The following is a 19,837-nucleotide window of genomic DNA, read 5'->3' as shown; positions in this document are numbered from 1 at the left end:
AAGAGAACCACAACAACGAGCACCTGAGCTACAAATCTTCTCACAAACTTTGATCACTGGTTTCATTTCTATTTCTTCAGAAATGAGAATGCTTAGTCTAACAATAAAAACGCACAGTTTCTACAAATAATATCAAGATTTGGGGAGATGTAAATGGAATAATTTGCAAGGAAACAACTTAAATTACTCATTAAATGGCATATGGAGGAACCTCCATTATCTGAAGGCCACGGGCGGGGAGTATTTCGTTTGGTTAATTGAATTCCGGATTATCGAATGCCAGATAACAGTTTAGCCAAGCATCGGAACCTTGCAATCTGGCCAGATAATCCGATATTCGCAGAACTGAAAGCCAGATAATCCAGGTTCCTCTGTATACCCAAGACTGTGAAATTTATGAGAGAATGGAAAGATCAAGATTTGAAGCATGGTTCAATAATCTCTGCTCCAGGAATTCAGAGTAGAGGAAAACTCCCCAGGCAAACATCCAGTTGTGCACTGGGTGACTTACTAACCTGCATTGGTGACACAGCAGCTGCTGGTGGTGTTTTCAGAGGGCTTGGGCTGAGAGGGCTTCGTGGAATGGTAGCTGTAGTAGTAGTAGTAGTAGTATTAGGTACAACTGGAAAAAGAATAACTTTTGATTTAGTAATTTGGTTCACATTCACAATTTTAAAATATAATTCTTCTTCAGTGGCGTATCACAGCCCAATTAACAGTACGTATACTCAACTCAACTGCAACAGTCAGAGATCCACAGCACAGAAAAAGGCCCTTCATCCTAACTCGCCCACACCAGCCAAAGTCCAATAATGCAAAATGTCAATTGTGATATTATGTAAGTTCAGGAAGATTGCAGAGTTACAATGACACATTTATTCCTGGTGAAGGGTACTGCTCAAACTATATGTTAAAAATTTAACATAAGTAAGATCAGCCATATATAACTAATATAAAACTTTATAGGTGCAGCCAGTTTATTCCTCCTGCATTACGTTATCTGTCTTCTCTGTACACCATTTTTTTGCATTTGAATTACAGTATTTAAAACAGCGGTCAGCTGGCATCTGGGCATCCCAAAATAGTTTCCTTTTAGAGAGGAGGATGACAGACATGTTAAAAAAAAGACCCAGATTTTCTGATGGCCTGATAGTCTTTTGTGCAGCACAGATGGGAGTTGCACGTGAGGACAATGTGGAATTCCCAATGTGGCAAACTCTGAGGGAATTCCCCAGGGAATTGTAGATTCCAATCAATTCCCGTATGCCTGGAATTCTCCAGAAGTATCCAGTTTAATCAGAACATTCACAGGGTTCTGCTGCAATTAAGGAAAGTGTTACCCAGTAAAGATTAAGCAATTAAATACGTAATCTAAGTCCTGGGTAACTATTAGACTGACCACCATCTCCTTCACTCCAGCAACATAACATAAAACCTTAACCACACCTTCTCTGGAGACTGTAAACCACTCTACACTGGACCCTACGACATAACACCCTAAATGCAATATCCTCCACACTGCTGAGGCCTGACAATACCCGGCCCCAATACCATCCTTACTCCTCTGCATCCACTTGGTACCCTACTGCTCTACCGACCAGGAATTCGAACCTCATATTTACCTGTCAGATTTCAAGTATTCTCTGCATTTCTGAAGGAGCGCTGATCAGATTCTCCTGTTAGTGATTTGGAGTTCTTTCTTAGTGTAACAAATGTAGGAATAAGTGGCCACCAACTGTGATTGTTAGTCCTCAGATGTTTATATAGTTTACAAAGACAATATTATCCAAATGAGTCAAGAAAGAGCATTGCTCAATAGCTTGAGTAGCCAAAGTAGTCTGAGACAATAGAGGAAAGATGTCTACAGTAATGTGGACTCAGCCAGTCTTTCCACTAAAATCAGAATTGCAGTGAGGAGATGAGAACGTGTCCAGGAATTTAAGGTTGGCGTGAAAAAAAAGATTAAATTTAGGAGCAAATTACTGCAGATGCTGGAACCTGTACTGAAAACAACAAATGCTGGAGATCACAGTGGGTCAGGCAGTATCCATGGAAAGCAAGCTAGTATTTCAAGTCTAGATGACTCTTCAATAGAGCTGATGTGAAGTGTAGAGGGGACAGCATTTATGCAATAGTGGGACATAGAGTGCTGGGGGAGGAAGGGTATTGATACCACAGATTGAGTGAGAATGGCAGAACAACGGTGTGTCCAACTGCCAAACTTGAAAAAAAAGTGTCCCAATGAAGTTGGGGAGGACGGAGAGAGGACATGGTGACAGAGTATGTAACAAGCAAAGCTAAGTTTAGGTCAGCAAATATTGACTATGGTTTCTGCATAGTTAATGAATCAAACAAGAGTACATTTCCCAGTTGGCCTAGCCCAATTAAGTATTTCCTAAGTGATTTGATACTGAAAGTCTAGGTGCCCACACAGCAAGTTGCCCATCTCAAACCTGCTACTGAGGAGACATGTTCATTCTCATAAGGAGGGGAAACTAGATTATTGAAAAGAAGCTAGTTTCCAAAATTACAAAGTCATTGGCTTACATTTACAAAGGTACCATTTAAATGTACTGCAGTCAATACTAGAGACCACAGAATTTGAGGGCGGCACGGTGGCACAGTGGTTAGCACTACAGCCTCACAGCACTAGAGACCCGGGTTCAATTCCCGCCTCAGGCAACTGACTGTGTGGAGTTTGCACATTCTCCCCGTGTCTGCGTGGGTTTCCTCCGGGTGCTCCGGTTTCCTCCCACAGTCCAAAGATGTGCAGGTCAGGTGAATTGGCCATGCTAAATTGCCCGTAGTGTTAGGTAAGGGGTAAATGTAGGGGAATGGGGGCGGTGTGGACTTGTTGGGCCGAAGGGCCTGTTTCCACACTGTAAGTAATCTAATCTAATCCTGCTTTGCCTAATCTGTGCAAGAAAATAGTGGCCCAGATTTACTGATCAGATACTTTTCTTTAAAGGAGGTCTTACTGAAAATTTGCTGCAAGAAACGTTATGTGAAGCAAAATTCACCAAGCCAAGCTGAGAGAGGACTCTGGTGACACTGCCTCCTTTTGCAGCAGGAAGTGCTGTTTTTTTATTTAAAAGCCTGTTAGCCACTTTGAAAGCTAAGAGCAGATAATTGTGAGGCATGGCACCTGAGAGTTTGGGTCCAGTGAGTGGGGAAGGTCAGGTGATCCAGGGTAAGAAGTGATCAGATGGGTCAGTGGTAAGTCAGGAGTTCAATTTAAGTCACCCAGGTGTTGGCGGAGTATTAATCCTTTAATTTTTCCTGGATAACTATTAAGCCTCGGGCAGTTGAACGTTTAGAGGTTTCTGACTCTGTCTCAGACTAGGGGACATTTTCAAAAAGTTCCAAATGCAGAGTAACTGCCCCAAGGAAAATTCCAACTTCCTCGACACATCCCATTGAGTCATCTTTGTTGGGACTTTCACCATGGTTTTGATGCGCAATTCTGGTTCACACTAGTCTGCAATGACCATCTTGCTGTTGAAAGATCTGAGCCAGTATGTCTCAGTGCAGTGGGGAATGTCAAGATTCACAACAATGTTTTGTAATAAAACACAAATAGATTGACCTTAATTGAACTAACTAAAGCAATTTACTATTTTCTGCATTCATAACAGTTTTTAAATATCAGAGTATTTCTAAGTAGAAACAGAAAGAGAAGTAGAAATGTTACCTTGGGAAGCACTGTCGAAGGATTTAATTAGAGTTTTGACAGTTGGTGATGGTTCAGAGGAGGTAGATGATCTGCGACTCAGACCCATACCTTGTCTTAAAGCTGCCAGATCACGCTCTACAGCATTCATGTAATTGTACATACGCCCCCGCTCTTCATCCTGCCTAAAGATCAAAATAGGTAGACTACTATGTATAAAGTAAATATCACAGTTTAGCAAGCACAATCACCCCAGAACCCAAATTTGATTATACTGTGCTGTCAGTTGTGGCTTGGATTATGTTAACATTAAAGCCGGAAGGAATACTTTTCTTGTAGCAAACATTAAAGCTGAAAGGAATTCTTTTCTTGTACCAGGATTTATATACACAAAGTCCTACAATCAGTAACTGATCTCAGTTGTAACATAACACAGAGTCATAGAGATGTACGGCATGGAAACAGACCCTTCGGTCCAACTCGTCCACGCTGACCAGATATCCCAATCCAATCTAGTCCCACCTGCCATCACCTGACCCATATCCCAGGAGCCAAACATTTACCCAGAAGCTGCAGATACAAATCCTGGTCGTGCAAAATGAATTAAATCTCGCAGTTGTGGCTTGCTACCTCGGGATTCCCTCACCATGCATAAAATTGGAAAACTCTCAAATAGGAAAAGTTTTAGCTGTAACAAACATTTTTCAAACCCAATCCTATCACCTCACTATATCCTGAATCAACTCTTTCCAAAACCATTTCCAGTTATTATTCAGTCAGTTTACATTGCTTCATTCCACAATCCCATTATATTTTGGATGCTCTCACTCCTAAATATATCTCACTTAAAATTAGAATCTTATGGTATCACGGGGCCTTCACTGCACTAGTCAATTCACTTGGTTCAACTTTGGCAATTCTTTTTAAAATCATGAAACTTTTATTTCTGCTTCTCAAAATATAAATTTCAAAGTGACCAAGATCAAATCTGTTAAAACCTCATTCTCAACATAGCAACACTCATTACATTAGTCTGTACAATAATACTGAAAGAAACATAACATAGGAACAAGGGTTTGCAAGGAGTGGCTTCATAATTTCAATGAATGGATGTCTCACTTACCTATTGTTATTCTTTAGCCAATTGCTGATTGATTTTGTGCTGAGGACACTTTTAGCCTGCTGTTCTGAAACATGTATTAAGGGTCATGGAAGATTCTCAGGCTTCAATTATTTTTAAGTGGCTTAAGCCTTCCTATTTGGCTATGCTTGGAATATTTCTTCTGACTCCTCTTGCCCTCTATTAACTGAACATTCGCTTTCCAAACAGAAACCTGGTCTAGACTGTCAGAGATTTGTGTATGGAAACATAAAATATGCGAAGGACAATGCTCCTTATGACTTGCTGACAAGAACTGAACCCTTCACCGGAGAGAATCTAAACAGGACTTTGTACAATTGCATAATTCCTTTTGACTTATTCTGTACTTGGGCTGACTGCTTTATAAAGTCAGAGCTGAAAATGTGTTGCTGGAAAAGTGCAGCAGGTTAGGCAACATCCAAGGAACAGGAGAATCGGCTTATGCCCGAAACGTCGATTCTCCTGTTCCTTGGATGCTGCCTGACCTGTTGCGCTTTTCCAGCAACACATTTTCAGCTCTGATCTTCAGCATCTGCAGTCCTCACTTTCTCCTGCTTTATAGAGTCAGGCTCGTGTTCTATTCCGGAGCATGTATCCCTGCTCAATTTTGGAATCATGTTCCAACACTATTTGTTCATTTACAATACATTATTAAATCTGTTTGGGTATTTGCCCAAATCTTTCTGCAACTATTTGTATTGTTTTTACTTGTATCATTCCTCCCTGCAAAATTTCAAATCAGCAACAAACATGTCGGTTTTATTAACAAAGCATGATGATAATTTAATTCATTCACTAACGATTATAAACTGCACCTGACATTCCTACAATTTTTATGCATGTAGAATGATCTGGACACTTTGTGGAGCTGTTACCTGAACCTGCTAGGCATAACACAAGCTGCAGAAGATTAAACAATTATTCTGTGTGACTTCAAACTATGCTTACTTTGGGTGATGAGTTTCCATTCTCAAAGGAGTAGGTAACTGAAACATAGCTCCATCTTAGCAGCAGGATACTAATCTGGATAATTCATGGTACAGGTTGTTCTCCTATAATGCACCTGGACCATCTCAGGCACCTTCCTCCCCTTCCTGGATCTCTCCATCACCATCTCCGGCAACCAACTAAATCACAGACATCTATTACAAGGCAACAGACTCCCATGACTACTTAGGCTACACCTCCTCCCATCCTACTTCCGATAAAAACACCATCCCTTATTCCCAATTCCTCTGCCTCTGCTGCATTTGTTCCCAGAATGACCAATTCCACCTCACAAAGTCGCAGATAGCCTCCAAGATCGCAACTTCCCTTCCCACATGGATGACAATGCCCTCCAGCGCATCTCCGCCCTTGAACCCCACCCCTCCCAATGCAACAAGGACAGAACACCCCCCCCAACCCGGTCCTCACTTTCCATTCTACCAACCGCTGCATAAATCCTCCACTTCTGCCACCTCCAACCGGACCCCAAAGATATATTTCCCTCCCCACCCCTATCAGTGTTCCGGAGACACCATTCACTCCACGACGGCCTCGTCAGGTCCACGCTCCCCCCCGGCACCGCCTCCTGACCTATCATCCACGCCTTCATCCACCTATCGCTTTCTCAGCTATCCTTCCCCAAACCCCACCCCCCTCTCTTTTATCTTTCAGCTCCCGGCTCACAAGCCTCATTCCTGATGAAGGGCTTATGCCCAAAACGTCAATTCTCCTGTTCCTCGGATGCTGTCTGACCTGCTGTACTTTCCCAGCAGCACACTCTCAACTCTGAGCTTCAGCATCTGCAATCCTCACTTTCTCCTCCTATGATGCAGGTTTGATTAATGTGAATTTGCATCAACACAATTGATGAATTGGGGACATTGTTTCTATAGCACAAACTTTTAAAGTTTGTATTGGTTATAATACGATTCCGGTCCCCAATAATTTAAATGGTACTGCTATTATCCAATTTTCTTATATCATGGGGTTGAACAAGATCTGAACTATAGCAGAACCGACTGTACACCAAGCTCTTTTCTAAATGTCAATACCATAAGCGAAGAGTGGCAAGAAATGAGTGCTTTTCTGATTGGTAATCAATCACTAGTGGTGTGTCTCAGGGATCAGTGTTGGGACTGCAATTATTCACAATTTACATGGACGATTTAGAGTTGGGGACCACGTGTAGTGTGTCAAAGTCTGCAGATGACACTAAGGTGAGTGGTACATCAAATGTGCAGAGGATTGTGAAACTTTGCAAAGGGACATAGAAGCTTAAGTGAGTGAGCAAACGTCTGGCAGATGGATTACAATGTTAATAAACGTGAAGTCATCCATATAACAGTAAAAAGGACTATTACTTGAATGGTAAAAAATTGCAACATGCTGCTTTGCAGAGGAACCTGTATGTCCTTGAGCATGAATCACAGAAGGTTGGTGCAACATGTAATTAAGAAGGCAAATGGAATTGTGTTCTTCATAGCTAACGTTTATAAGCAGGGAGGTTTGTTGCAACTGTATAGATTAGTTTAGATTAGATTCCGTACAGTGTGGAAGCAGGCCCTTTGGCCCAACCAGTCCACACCGACCCTCCGAAGAGTAATCCACCCAGACCCATTTCCTTCTGACTAATGCACCAAACACTATCAACAATTTAGCATGACCAATTCACCTGACCTGCACATCTTTGGACTGTGGGAGGAAACCGGAGCACCCGGAGGTTAACCCAAGCAGACGGGGGGGAGAATGTGCAAACTCCACACAGACAGTTGCCAGAGGCTGGAATCGAACCTGGGACCCTGGTGCTGTGAGGCAGCAGAACAAACCACTGAGCCACCGTGCCGCCCCTATAGGGTGATGGCAAGGCCATGCCATGCCAGGAGTAGTGTGTGCAGTTTTGGTCTTCTTACTTGAGAAAGGATGTACCGGCACTAGAGATAGTGCAGAGGAGATTCAAAAGGTTGACTCTAACGTTGGGAGGGTTGGCTTATGAGGAGAGACTGCCTAGACTTCTTATATTCATTGACGTTGAGAAGAATGAAGAGGATATTAAAGAAAAATATAAAATTATAAAGGGAATAGATAAGATAGAAGTAGAGAGGATGTTTCCACTGGCGAATGAAACGAGGTCAAGGTGGGCATAGCCTCAAAATTACAGGGAGCAGATTTAGGCCGAATTGAGAAGGAACTTCACCCAGAGGGTTGTGAATCTAAGGAATTCCCTGCCCAGTGAAGTGGTTGAGGCTTCCTCAGTAAATGCTTTTAAAGCTAAGATAGATAATTTTTTGAATAGCAAAGGAATTAAAGGTTATAGTGAGAGGGCGGGTAAGTGGAGCCGAGGCCACGAAAAGATCAGCCATGATCTCATTGAATGGTAGAGCAGGCTCAAAGAGCCAGATGGCCTACTCCTGCTCTAAGTTCTTATGTGCTATGTTCTTATGAGCAATATTAGATATCTGTGCATAAACACCTAAAAAGATCTCTCAAATCTAACATTTACTTTGCTTCCCATTTGATGTGAGACTTAAAGCATTATATACAGTCATCACCTCTTGCTCTTGCTGCAGGTCTTCTAAAAATCCAAAAATATCAAGAGACTCCCCTAACCAGCAGTGTCCATGTTGTGCTTAAGTGATTAGTTTTCCAGCTTTCATTACCAGTTTTCTCAAAATTATTTCAAAATGTTTTCCTCGACCTGCTATTAAATTTACTAACCTATAGTTTCGTATAGGTAGATACCACTTTAGGGTATTTCTTTTTCTCCTTGGTCTGCCTTTCCTCTTATCACTTGCATGCTTATTTAGAGTTCTAGTTCCCTACCCAATCATTATGAATCAACGTAAATAATCAACTAGACCATAAAAGGTAAAAGCAGGTCTTTAATGCCATCAAGTCTAGCCCGCCATTCAATGAGTGATCCTCCTGCCTTTTCCCCATAATCTTGATTCTCTTAATGATTAAAAATATGTCTATCTCACCTCTGAATACACTTAACAACCAAGGCTCTACAGAACTCTGTGGTAAAGAATTCCACAGATTCACGACCTTCAGTAAAGAAATTCTTCCTCATCTCTAATTTATTCAGAGATTATGCCCTTTAGTCCTACATTCTCCCACAAGGAGAAACAACTTTTCAGCATCTACTCTGTTAAGTCCCTAAAAATCTTGTATGCTTCAATAATGCCTCTCATTTTGCTGAACTCCAATGAGAACAGGCCAAACCTACTCAACCTCTTATGAGAAAATTACTCCCACCCATGATCAGCCTAGTGAACCTTCTCTGGACTGTTCACAGTGCCAGTATATCCTTCCTTACAAAAGGGACGAAAACTGCTCAAACTATTCTAAATGTGGTCTGACTAATGCCATATATAGTTTTAGCAAGACCTAGCTCAAAGACAAAGCTCTAACTAATGTACAACGTACCAAGTCACATCACAACATCCCACGTACTTGCGTGCCTTCACTTCCTCCAGTTCTTTGGTGAGCTTTTCAGTTTTTTCCATTGACTCCTGAAGTCTGCGTCTCAAGTCGCTGATTTCCTCTTGTGCTTCAGACTTAATATCATTTGCAATGACAACTGCAGTCTGGAGGTCTGCCTGAAACTGTCGCCATTCAGCCGACTCCTCCTATTTTCAAACACGTTTTGTTTCAAATAAAATAGATCATCATTGTGAGGGTTCATAACGGTAGCATGACAAAGATAAGCCAAATTATGTTAAAATTTGAGTTGTAAACCTTTGTTTACGTGAAGTGATTGAAACTTTCCAAGCCCATCTTATTTCTATGCAGGACCAGAGCCATACTACACGTTCTAATGCTCAGTCGTTACTGATACAGTTACGTAATCAACCACATTCTTTCACACCCTGACCACTGACAGTAACATCATCAAAGCCACCTTGAGAGATTGGCTCTTGAGGAACAGTGGTAGCATCCCTAGATGCAAGACCCATCTGTTCCAGAGCTTGTCGTAGCATGTGGGTGGCACAGCGGTTAGCACTGCTGCCTCACAGCGCCAGAGACCCGGGTTCAATCCCTGCGTCAGGCAACTCTCTGTGTGGAGTTTGCACATTCTCCGTGTCTGTGTGGATTTCCTCCGGGTGCTCCGGTTTCCTCACACAATCCATTAGTGTAGTGTAGTGTTAGGTGAAGGTGAAGGGGCAAGATGGTGGCATCTTGCAAAATGTCCAGATTACAGAGGAGGAAGTGCTGGATGTCTTGAAATGGTTATAAGGTGGATAAATCCCCAGGACCTGATCAGGTGTACCCGAGAACTCTGTGGGAAGCTAGAGAAGTGATTGCTGGGCCTCTTGCTGAGATATTTGTATCATCGATAGTCACAGGTGAGGTGCCGGAAGACCGGAGGTTGGCAAACGTGGTGCCACTGTTTAAGAAGGGCGGTAAAAGGGAACTATAGACCGGTGAGCCTGACCTCAGTGGTGGGCAAGTTGTTGGAGAGAATCCTGAGGGACAGGATGTACATACATGTATTTGGAAAGGCAAGGACTGATTAGTGATAGTCAACATGGCTTTGTGCGTGGGAAATCATGTCTCACAAACTTGATTGAGTTTTTTGAAGAAGTAACAAAGAAGATTGATGAGAGCAGAGCAGTAGACGTGATCTATTTGGACTTCAGTAAGGTGTTCGACAAGGTTCCCCATGGGAGACTGATTAGCAAGGTTAGATCTCATGGAATACAGGGAGAACTAGCCATTTGGATACAGAACTGGCTCAAAGGTAGAAGACAGAGGGTGGTGGTGGAGGGTTGTTTTTCAGACTGGAGGCCTGTGACCAGTGGAGTGCCACAAGGATCGGTGCTGTGTCCTCTACTTTTTGTCATTTAAATAAATGATTTGGATGTGAACGTAAGAGGTACAGTTAGTAAGTTTGCAGGTGACACAGTGGGCGGCACGGTGGCACAGTGGTTAGCACTGCTGCCTCACAGCACCAGAGACCCGGGTTCAATTCCCGACTCAGGTGACTGACTGTGTGGAGTTTGCACATTCTCCCCGTGTCTGCGTGGGTTTCCTCCGGGTGCTCCGGTTTCCTCCCACAGTCCAAAGATGTGCAGGTCAGGTGAATTGGCCATGCTAAATTGCCCGTAGTGTTAGGTAAAAGGGTAAATGTAGGGGTATGGGTGGGTTGCGCTTCGGCGGGTCGGTTTGGACTGGTTGGGCCGAAGGGCCTGTTTCCACACTGTAAGTAATCTAAATCTAAGTGACACCAAAATTGGAGGTGTAGTGGACAGCGAAGAGGGCTACCTCAGATTACAACAGGATCTGGACCAGATGAGCCAATGGGCTGAGAAGTGGCAGATGGAGTTTAATTCAGATAAATGCGAGGTGCTGGATTTTGGGAAAGCAAATCTTAGCAGGACTTATACACTTAATGGTAAGGTCCTAGGGAGTGTTGTTGGAATATTGCGTGCAATTCTGGTCTCCTTCCTATTGGAAGGATGTTGTGAAACTTGAAAGGGTTCAGAAAAGGTTTACAAGGATGTTGCCAGGGTTGGAGGATTTGAGCTACAGGGAGAGGCTGAACAGGCTGGGGCCGTTTTCCCTGGAGCATCAGAGGCTGAGGGGCGACTTTATAGAGGTTTATAAAATTATGAGGGGCATGGATAGGGTAAATAGATAGTCTTTTCCGTGGGTTCGGGGAGTCCAGAACTAGAGGGCATAGGTTTAGGGTGAGAGGGGAAAGATATAAAAGAGACCTAAGGGGCAACCTTTTCACGCAGAGGGTGGTACGTGTATGTAATGAGCTGCCAGAGGATGTGGTGGAGGCTGGTACAATTGCAACATTTAAGAGGCATTTGGATGGGTATATGAATAGGAAGGGTTTGGAGGGATATGGGCCGGGTGCTGGCAGGTGAGACTAGATTGGGTTGGGATATCTGGTCAGCATGGACAGGTTGGACCGAAGGGTCTGTTTCCATGCTGTACATCTCTATGACTCTAAATGTAGGGGAATGGGTCTGGTTGGTTGCGCTTCACTGTAAGTAATTTAATGTAATCTAAGTAATCTAATCTAATCCCTGAACAGGTTGATTGAAAATTTTCTGAAGTTACCTTGAGGGATACCAGAGTCGCACTTGGAAATATTCCATCAACTTTTATCAGCCTCTCTCATGTTTACAAAAGCCTTCAGTGTTGTCAGTAAAATGTTCCTGGCTAGCATTTCTTCAGAATATTGCAGGTTTGGGCTGGATTTATACTGCAGTCTTTGCCAATACAAGCCAATCCTGGAGTGTCTCCCAAACCTCAGGAATTTAGTGCATTTGTAGCTTTCTGGGTTATATCGATGCTTTTGAATCAATTGAAATACAAAGCTCAACTCCCTTGCAATATTATTAATATTGCGCCACCCTCCCAAGTAACTTAAACCAATAATGCAAACAAACAGATTACCAATGAAAGAACATTGAATATCAGCATATCATGATTGGTAGAATATGCAAACCTCGGCCTCAATCAGATCACCTGGATTAAGCATTACTCCTGTAAGTAGAAAAATCCAAAAGGAAGCAGTTGGAAAAGAGTAATCCCAAATCACTTGCACATCGTTCCCAACTACATTTATGGTATCAATCAGAATTGTGCATGGGATCAGGACCTGGAGGTGGGAAGTCAACCGGGGAGTTTAGAATCGAAAAGTATGGCGCTGGAAAAAGCACATGAAAGGCTTAAGCTCGAAACGTCGAATCTCCTGGTCCTCGGATGCTGCCTTACCTGCTGTACTTTTTCCAGCACCTCACTTTTCGACTCTGACTCTCCAGCAGCTGCAGTCCTCACTTTCTCCAGAGAGTTTAGAAGATTATTGAAGAAGTTGAATGTAAAGAAAGATCCAAAAAGAGGAAAATATAAAACAAAGTGTTTAGTTTTTATTTGCACCAAGATTTAAATAGCTAATTTTCAAAGATTCAGCTTGTAATGGTGTTGGAAAAAAAACGAATAACTAAGTAAATGAAACAACCTACCCTGAGCCTCCTGTTTAGGATCTTGGTTTCTCTGTCCATATCGTGTTTCTGGTCTTGAAGCTTTTTTACAGAATCTGTGGAAAATAAGGAGCACAGTAAAAATCAATGTTGGAAACTTGGTTCCAATGTTGGTTCATTAAATCTGGCTGCAGCCAGATTAAAAGTGTTGAATAAACACAGCAGGTGTGGAGAGCGCAATTGATTTTTCTGGTCAATAATTTTCCTTCAGAACAATTAAAATGCTGCTGGGATTTTCAACATTTTTTTGTTTTTATTTGAGTTCCAGTACCCACAGTGTTTTGTTGTTGTATTTGGGCTGAATTAAAATCTACTCTGAATAGATGCTCAGGGCATTTGGGAGAAGTAAACAGAGACAGTGCAGATATAGCCTGTTCCTTTGATTATCTCTGACCATTGGTAGGTTGCTCCACAGCCTTTGGTTGTTTCTCTCCCACAGTCTTCCAGGCCTCAGCCCACTAAAGCTACTATCCAATCCATTACCACCGGAGTCTGGTAATGAGCCAATATCAACAACCTCCATCCTCGACAATACTTCAAATTGCACTCTGTATGAAGGAACCCAAATAGTCTCTTGCTCAGACCTTCCCAACACTTGTCTGTACTCCCAATCCTAACAAACCACTTGCATCTCCATGCCATCCCAAACTCCACATCTGCAGCGTGATATAAACATGTTGCTGTAGATTTTGAAGGGATGTACATCAGCAGTGTTGGAAATGATTGATGAACTTGACAGAGATAATTTAGTATAAAACATCTGTGATTCAATTAAACATAAACATTGAGTTGGGAGAGTGGAGGATTAGGAAATAAGAAAGTTTTGTGTTCCTGCTGTAGCTACTCTAAAACCTTCCAAGACATCAAGAGCTAACATATTTCCTTCTGTAAAACTGGGCTTCTTGCTGAAGCTGACATTTGGTGTAACACAGCACCAGGAGACTGTGCCCCAGTGAAGTCTACAATCCTGAGCATCTTGAAATGGTGTTCATTTAGCACAGTTGAGGACTGACTCATCAACTACTTACAATAGCCCAAAATGAATTGCAGCAATGTACTGAAATCTGGTTTATCGTTACAATCTAAACGAGACTAAACTAATTAAAACTCAAATCACCCAAACCAGGAAATATTACTACTGTACTAAAAAAAAATCAAATTATTTAACGTTGATCAATAAGACAAACACATGGCAGAAAAAACTGAGGGTAGGTGTGGCCTCTGTTCAACATTTCATCCAAGACAGCACCTTTGACAAGTGCAACACTCCTTCAATACTGATACTGTAGTGTTAGGTGTTGGCTTAAATATAGGCTCAAATCTCTTGGCCTCATAAGACCTTATCTCAGCTATGAGAAATTGGCCACTGAGCAAAAGCGATACCTGACAGTGATAAAATGATTCACATTCATGCAGGATCCAAAATACACCAAATACTGAGGCATGAAATATTCCCCATCGGCTTCTAGGAAGCATAAATACTTTTACACATGATTGAATAAGTTGTCAATAAAAACTGCAGGAACAACATTTCATGTACCTTATTTGTTGCCCACTGCATCTGAATGTGTGACAAATGTACCCAATGGAAGGTTTAAAACAATGGTATTGTGGCGTATACAAAGTCAAAGCCAATAAAAACCGGGAGTGGGGAAAATACAGTTTTAAGAATAGAGGAAAAATTAAATCATAATCTGTTTATGGACAGGTGAGATGAGATGACTTGTAAGAATAGAGAGAAAGATAGGTTTTAAAATTTGCAATCTGCCCATAATGCATCTCTTTTCAAGAATTTTATACAGAAATTTTATACTGGGCTAGTTAGAAATCCCAGCTGGTTTATGGTTTTGCAGAATGTTAATTTGTTGATGAACAGATCCCATAGTAGTGTTCTTTTAAACCAGTCTGCACTGGTTAAACAGCACTTCCTAATTGGAGCTATTGGTTTACTCTCTAGCCATCAATAGAAAGCATGTTCAGTTCGCCAGTATCGAACAAAAGCAGCTTGTAACTCCAGTAATGCTGTGAGTAGCATTCGAGGAGAAAGTGAGGTCTGCAGATGCTGGAGATCAAAGTTGAAACTTTATTGCTGGAACAGCACAGCAGGTCAGGCAGCATCCAGGGAACAGGAGATTCGACGTTTTGGGCACAGGCCCTTCTTCAGGAATGAGCAGGCATACCTCGACACGGTCCTGTCCCCATTAGTCCAAGAACTCCCCACCTACGTTCGTGACACCACCCACGCCCTCCACCTCCTCCAGGATTTCCGCTTCCCCGGTCCCCAACGCCTCATCTTCACCATGGACATCCAGTCCCTGTACACCTCCATCCCCCATCACGAAGGACTCAAAGCACTCCGCTTCTTCCTTTCCCGCCGTACCACCCAGTACCCTTCCACCGACACCCTCCTTCGACTGACTGTGGTGTAAAATTATGTCCCAATACATGTGTGAATCATAATGTAACACATGTATTGGGCCAAGCAGTGGAATGTGGTGAAACGGTTAAAAATTATGTCCCAATACATGTGTGAATCTAACCGGAATGGAGGTGTTGCTTAGTCCCGTGTGAATCTTATTACACACCTCCCCGTGTGAATCTTCTTATCTGTATGTAACCAGAATGGAATGTGTTTTTTAGCCTTGCTCTGCTGTTCACATGAATGTTTATATCTGGAAAAGAGTATATCAGCTGGAAAAGTCTCCAGTTCGATAGAGTCTGCTCCGGGGTTACGTTTAACCGCCGAGCGTGGGTTGTTGGCAACCGCTCTACGAGAATTGACGGCTCCCAGTTCCGGTAACATGTAGAGTGAGTATAAGCCAGACCCGTTGTAAGTATGAGACCTGGTTGTGGCGACGCTGCGGGGAATAAAATGCTCATATTCTAGCAGACTCGCCTCTTGGTCGTTTGTTCTGTGTCAGACTACTCTCCTACGAACCTGACCTTGAGAATTTTTTAAAACACTGACCGAACTGGTCCTCACCCTGAACAACTTTTCTTTCCAATCCTCCCACTTTCTCCAAACAAAAGGAGTAGCCATGGGCACCCGCATGGGCCCCAGCTATGCCTGCCTCTTCGTAGGGTATGTGGAACAATCCATCTTCCGCAACTACACTGGCCCCACCCCCCATCTTTTCCTTCGCTACATTGATGACTGTATCGGCGCTACCTCGTGCTCCCACGAGGAGGTTGAACAGTTCATCCACTACACTAACACCTTCCACCCCGACCTCAAATTCACCTGGACAGTCTCGGACTCCTCCCTCCCCTTCCTAGACCTTTCTGTTTCTATCTCAGGCGACCGAATCAACACGGACATCTACTACAAACCAACCGACTCCCACAGCTACCTGGACTACACCTCCTCCCATCCTGCCCCCTGTAAAAACGCCATCCCATTCTCCCAATTCCTTCGTCTCCGCCGCATCTGCTCCCAGGAGGACCAGTTCAAAATACGTACAACACAGATGGCCTCCTTCTTCAAGGACCGCAATTTCCCCCCCGACGTGGTCGACGGTGCCCTCCACCGCATCTCCTCCACTTCCCGCTCCTCCGCCCTTGAGCCCCGCCCCTCCAACCGCCACCAGGACAGAACCCCACTGGTCCTCACCTACCACCCCACCAATCTCCATGTACAGCGCATCATCCGCCGTCACTTCCGCCACCTCCAAACAGACCCCAGCACCAAGGATATATTTCCCTCCCCTCCCCTATCAGCTTTCCGTAGAGACCACTCCCTCCGCGACTCCCTTGTCAGATCCACACCCCCCACCGACCCAACCTCCACTCCCGGCACCTTCCCTTGCAACCGCAGGAGGTGCAACACTTGCGCCCACACCTCCCCCCTCACTTCTCTCCAAGGCCCCAAAGGAAACTTCCATATCCGCCACAGATTCACCTGCACCTCCACCCACATCATCTACTGCATCCGCTGCAGCCGGTGTGGCCTCCTCTATATTGGGGAGACAGGCCGCCTACTTGCGGAGCGATTCAGAGAGCACCTCTGGGCCACCCGGACGAACCAACCCAACCACCCTGTAGCACAGCATTTCAACTCCCCCTCCCACTCCACCGAGGATATACAGGTCATTGGACTCATCCACCGCCAAACCACAACAACGCGACGGTCGGAGGAGGAGCGCCTTATCTTCCGACTGGGAACCCTCCAACCACAGGGGATGAACTTGGACTTCACCAGTTTCTTCATCCCCCCTCCCCCCACCTTGTCTCAGCCGAATCCCTCCAGCCCGGCACCGCCTTCCTGACCTGCAGTCTTCTTCTTGACCTCTCCGCCTCCATCCTACTCCGACCTATCACCCTCACCTTGACCTCTTTCCACCTATCACATTTCCAACGCCCCTCCTCCAAGTCCCTCCTCCCTACCTTTTATCTTCTCCTGCTGAACACTCTCTGCTCATTCCTGAAGAAGGGCCTGTGCCTGAAACGTCGAATCTCCTGTTCCCTGGATGCTGCCTGACCTGCTGTGCTGTTCCAGCAATAAAGTTTCAACTGTGAGTAGCATTCAAAATTTTCTCCTCTGCCTCATTCATCTTTACACATTTCTTTCCCTCATTTTACATCCAACAAAAATGCTTGTGTCAAGACATACTAAATCTATCATATATAACATGTACCCTTCTCAAAACAGTATGTCACCACAATGAAATAATAAAAGCTTTAGTCATGTTAACTTCAATATGGTACTATAGAAAGGCCAAAGCATCAATCATCAAAAGATGGAAAGATCTTCTGAGTAGCAATGGAATTGAAATATTTGGTATGTGGAGTCAATTCTTGCCCTTCAATACTTTCCTGCCACAATTAAAAATAGTTATTAATTTTATTTAGAGTCATAGAGATGTACAGCTTGTAAACAGACCCTTCAATGCAACTCATCCATGATAACCAGATATTCCAAATTAATCTGGTCCCATTTGTCAGTATTTGGCCCATATCCCTCTAAACCCTTCCTATTCATATAGCCATCCAGCTGCATTTTAAATGTTGGAATTTTACCAGCCTCCACCACTTCCTCTGGTAACTCAGCCTTCAAAGGTCCAGGGAAAACAGCCCAGCCTATTCAGTCTCTCCCAATAGCACAAATTGTCCACCCCAGCAACTTCCTTCAAAATTTTTTCTGAACTTTTCACAACAACTTTCCTATAGCAGGGAGACCAGAATTGAACGCAGTCTCCGAAAAGTGGCCTAACCAATGTCCTGGACAGCCGCAACATGATCTCCCAACTCCTGTACCTAATGCACTGATCAATAAAGGCAAGCATACCAAATGCTTTCTTTACTACCCTGTCCATCTGTGACTCCATCTTCAAGGAACTGTGAACCTGTACCCCAAGATCTTTTTATTTGGAACAACTCCCCAGGACCCTACCATTAAATGTATCATCCTGCCCTGATTTGCCTTACCAAAATGCAATACCTCACATTTAGCCAAGTTAAACTCAATCTGCCACTTGTCGGTTTTACATCCAACAAAAATGCTTGTGTCAAGACATACTAAATCTATCATATATAACATGTACCCTTCTCAAAACAGTATGTCACCACAATGAAATAATAAAAGCTTTAGTCATGTTAACTTCAATATGGTACTATAGAAAGGCCAAAGCATCAATCATCAAAAGATGGAAAGATCTTCTGAGTAGCAATGGAGTTGAAATATTTGGTATGTGGAGTCAATTCTTGCCCTACAATACTTTCCTGCCACAATTAAAAATAGTTATTAATTTTACTTAGAGTCATAGAGATGTACATCTGAGGTATTCTTCTTCATTTTCCACTGTACTACCAATTTTAGTGTCATCAGTTAATTTACAAACCATTCTTTCAAATTCAAATAATTTATATAAATGACAAAAATGATTTCTGAGTGAGTCTTTCAACGTTACCCTTTAAGATCTGCTCACCAATGTGCATCTATAAGAAACAGGACTGCATCACCTGGTTTTGCTCCTTGCCTGTTGGCATCTAATGGCTAATACTTTCCCAGATCAATGCCTTTCATAAACTTTCCTTTGCAGCTCTCATCGATCTAGTCTCCCAGCTGGAATTCAAATCTGTACAAGACCCAATTTTATCACAAGTCAACTGACAAACTGACAGCCCCTGAAACAAAGAGAAATTAGCTATAAACTGCTCACTGAGCATAGGCAGAATTTGTATATATACTTTTCTGTTGCAATCTACAACCAACACAAGCTAGAAATGAAGGATTAAATTTCAATTGTTTCAACAGCTAGATTTCACTGCACTTACTTTCCAAGTCTGAGATGATGAGATTGTCATGGAGTTTGACTGTTCGATGCTGCTCCACTTCATCCTCTAGTTCAAAAATGGTCTCTTTCATGTCATTTATCTCTGTTTCTTTTTCTTCCAGTTCAGCTCGTTGCTTCTCCACATTCAGGTTAAGGTCATCTATCTGTTTTTTGGCTTCTTCCTGGAAAATCCTGTATTCATCTTCAACCTTAGACACAAGCAATGCAACACTTAGAAAATACTCTGATCACAGTGGCACAGTTGCAACAGTGGCTGATACTGGTGGACTTTGGGAAGGGCACAGCAGAAGACAAAAAAAATTAAGTGAGCATTCTTCAATAACACAAGCAGATGATTTGGCTGTTTATCTCATTACTATTGTGGGATCATGCAATGTGAATTCTGGCTGCTAAGTTTCTAGCGAGAGACCAGTAACTATGCTTTCAAAGCACTTTGTGGGCTTGAAGCACTTCAATCTGTCCTATGATTGTTGGTTGGCAACATTTTGGGAGGTTTTCAGATGGCCAAGATACACACACATTCTCACAAAGGTAAAGAGCTGCCTGAATGACTAAAGATCGAGATTAAAACAAAACAGCAAAGGGTTGCTTGTGATAAGTTCATGATAATAGTACAGTTCAGAATCAATGTAGAAAATGCCAAGCTAAAGTGAGAAACAGGAAGAGCAAAGAGTTTAAGAAAGAAACATAATCAGGATATCACTGTATTTTTAAATAAATTTTATTAAGTATAAATAGTTGAAAGAAC

The 19,837-nt window shown here is 43.0% G+C and overlaps 1 protein-coding gene across 6 annotated transcripts in view; it reads right to left on the bottom strand.

Annotated features, from left to right (window-relative positions):
- Positions 1-19,837, bottom strand: part of specc1la (sperm antigen with calponin homology and coiled-coil domains 1-like a) — a 332,469-nt gene that overhangs the window by 192,473 nt on the left and 120,159 nt on the right. For 4 of the 6 annotated variants that reach the window (XM_088000258.1, XM_088000259.1, XM_088000263.1 and 1 more), the window contains exons 5-9: positions 19,070-19,277; positions 12,779-12,852; positions 9,225-9,427; positions 3,692-3,855; positions 516-622 (exon numbers count right to left, since the gene is read on the bottom strand). In XM_088000258.1, the coding sequence (XP_087856384.1) occupies positions 516-622; positions 3,692-3,855; positions 9,225-9,427; positions 12,779-12,852; positions 19,070-19,277 (756 nt within the window). The remainder of the gene's footprint in view (positions 1-515; positions 623-3,691; positions 3,856-9,224; positions 9,428-12,778; positions 12,853-19,069; positions 19,278-19,837) is intronic. The other 2 variants (XM_088000260.1, XM_088000262.1) reach the window with 1 other exon arrangement.

Source organism: Chiloscyllium plagiosum, unplaced genomic scaffold (assembly GCF_037043375.1).
Source record: "Chiloscyllium plagiosum isolate Xiang-an unplaced genomic scaffold, Cpla_swu_hap1 HiC_scaffold_24, whole genome shotgun sequence".
NCBI classification, from domain to species: domain Eukaryota; kingdom Metazoa; phylum Chordata; class Chondrichthyes; order Orectolobiformes; family Hemiscylliidae; genus Chiloscyllium; species Chiloscyllium plagiosum.
This window is presented reverse-complemented; position numbering and strand designations above follow the sequence as displayed.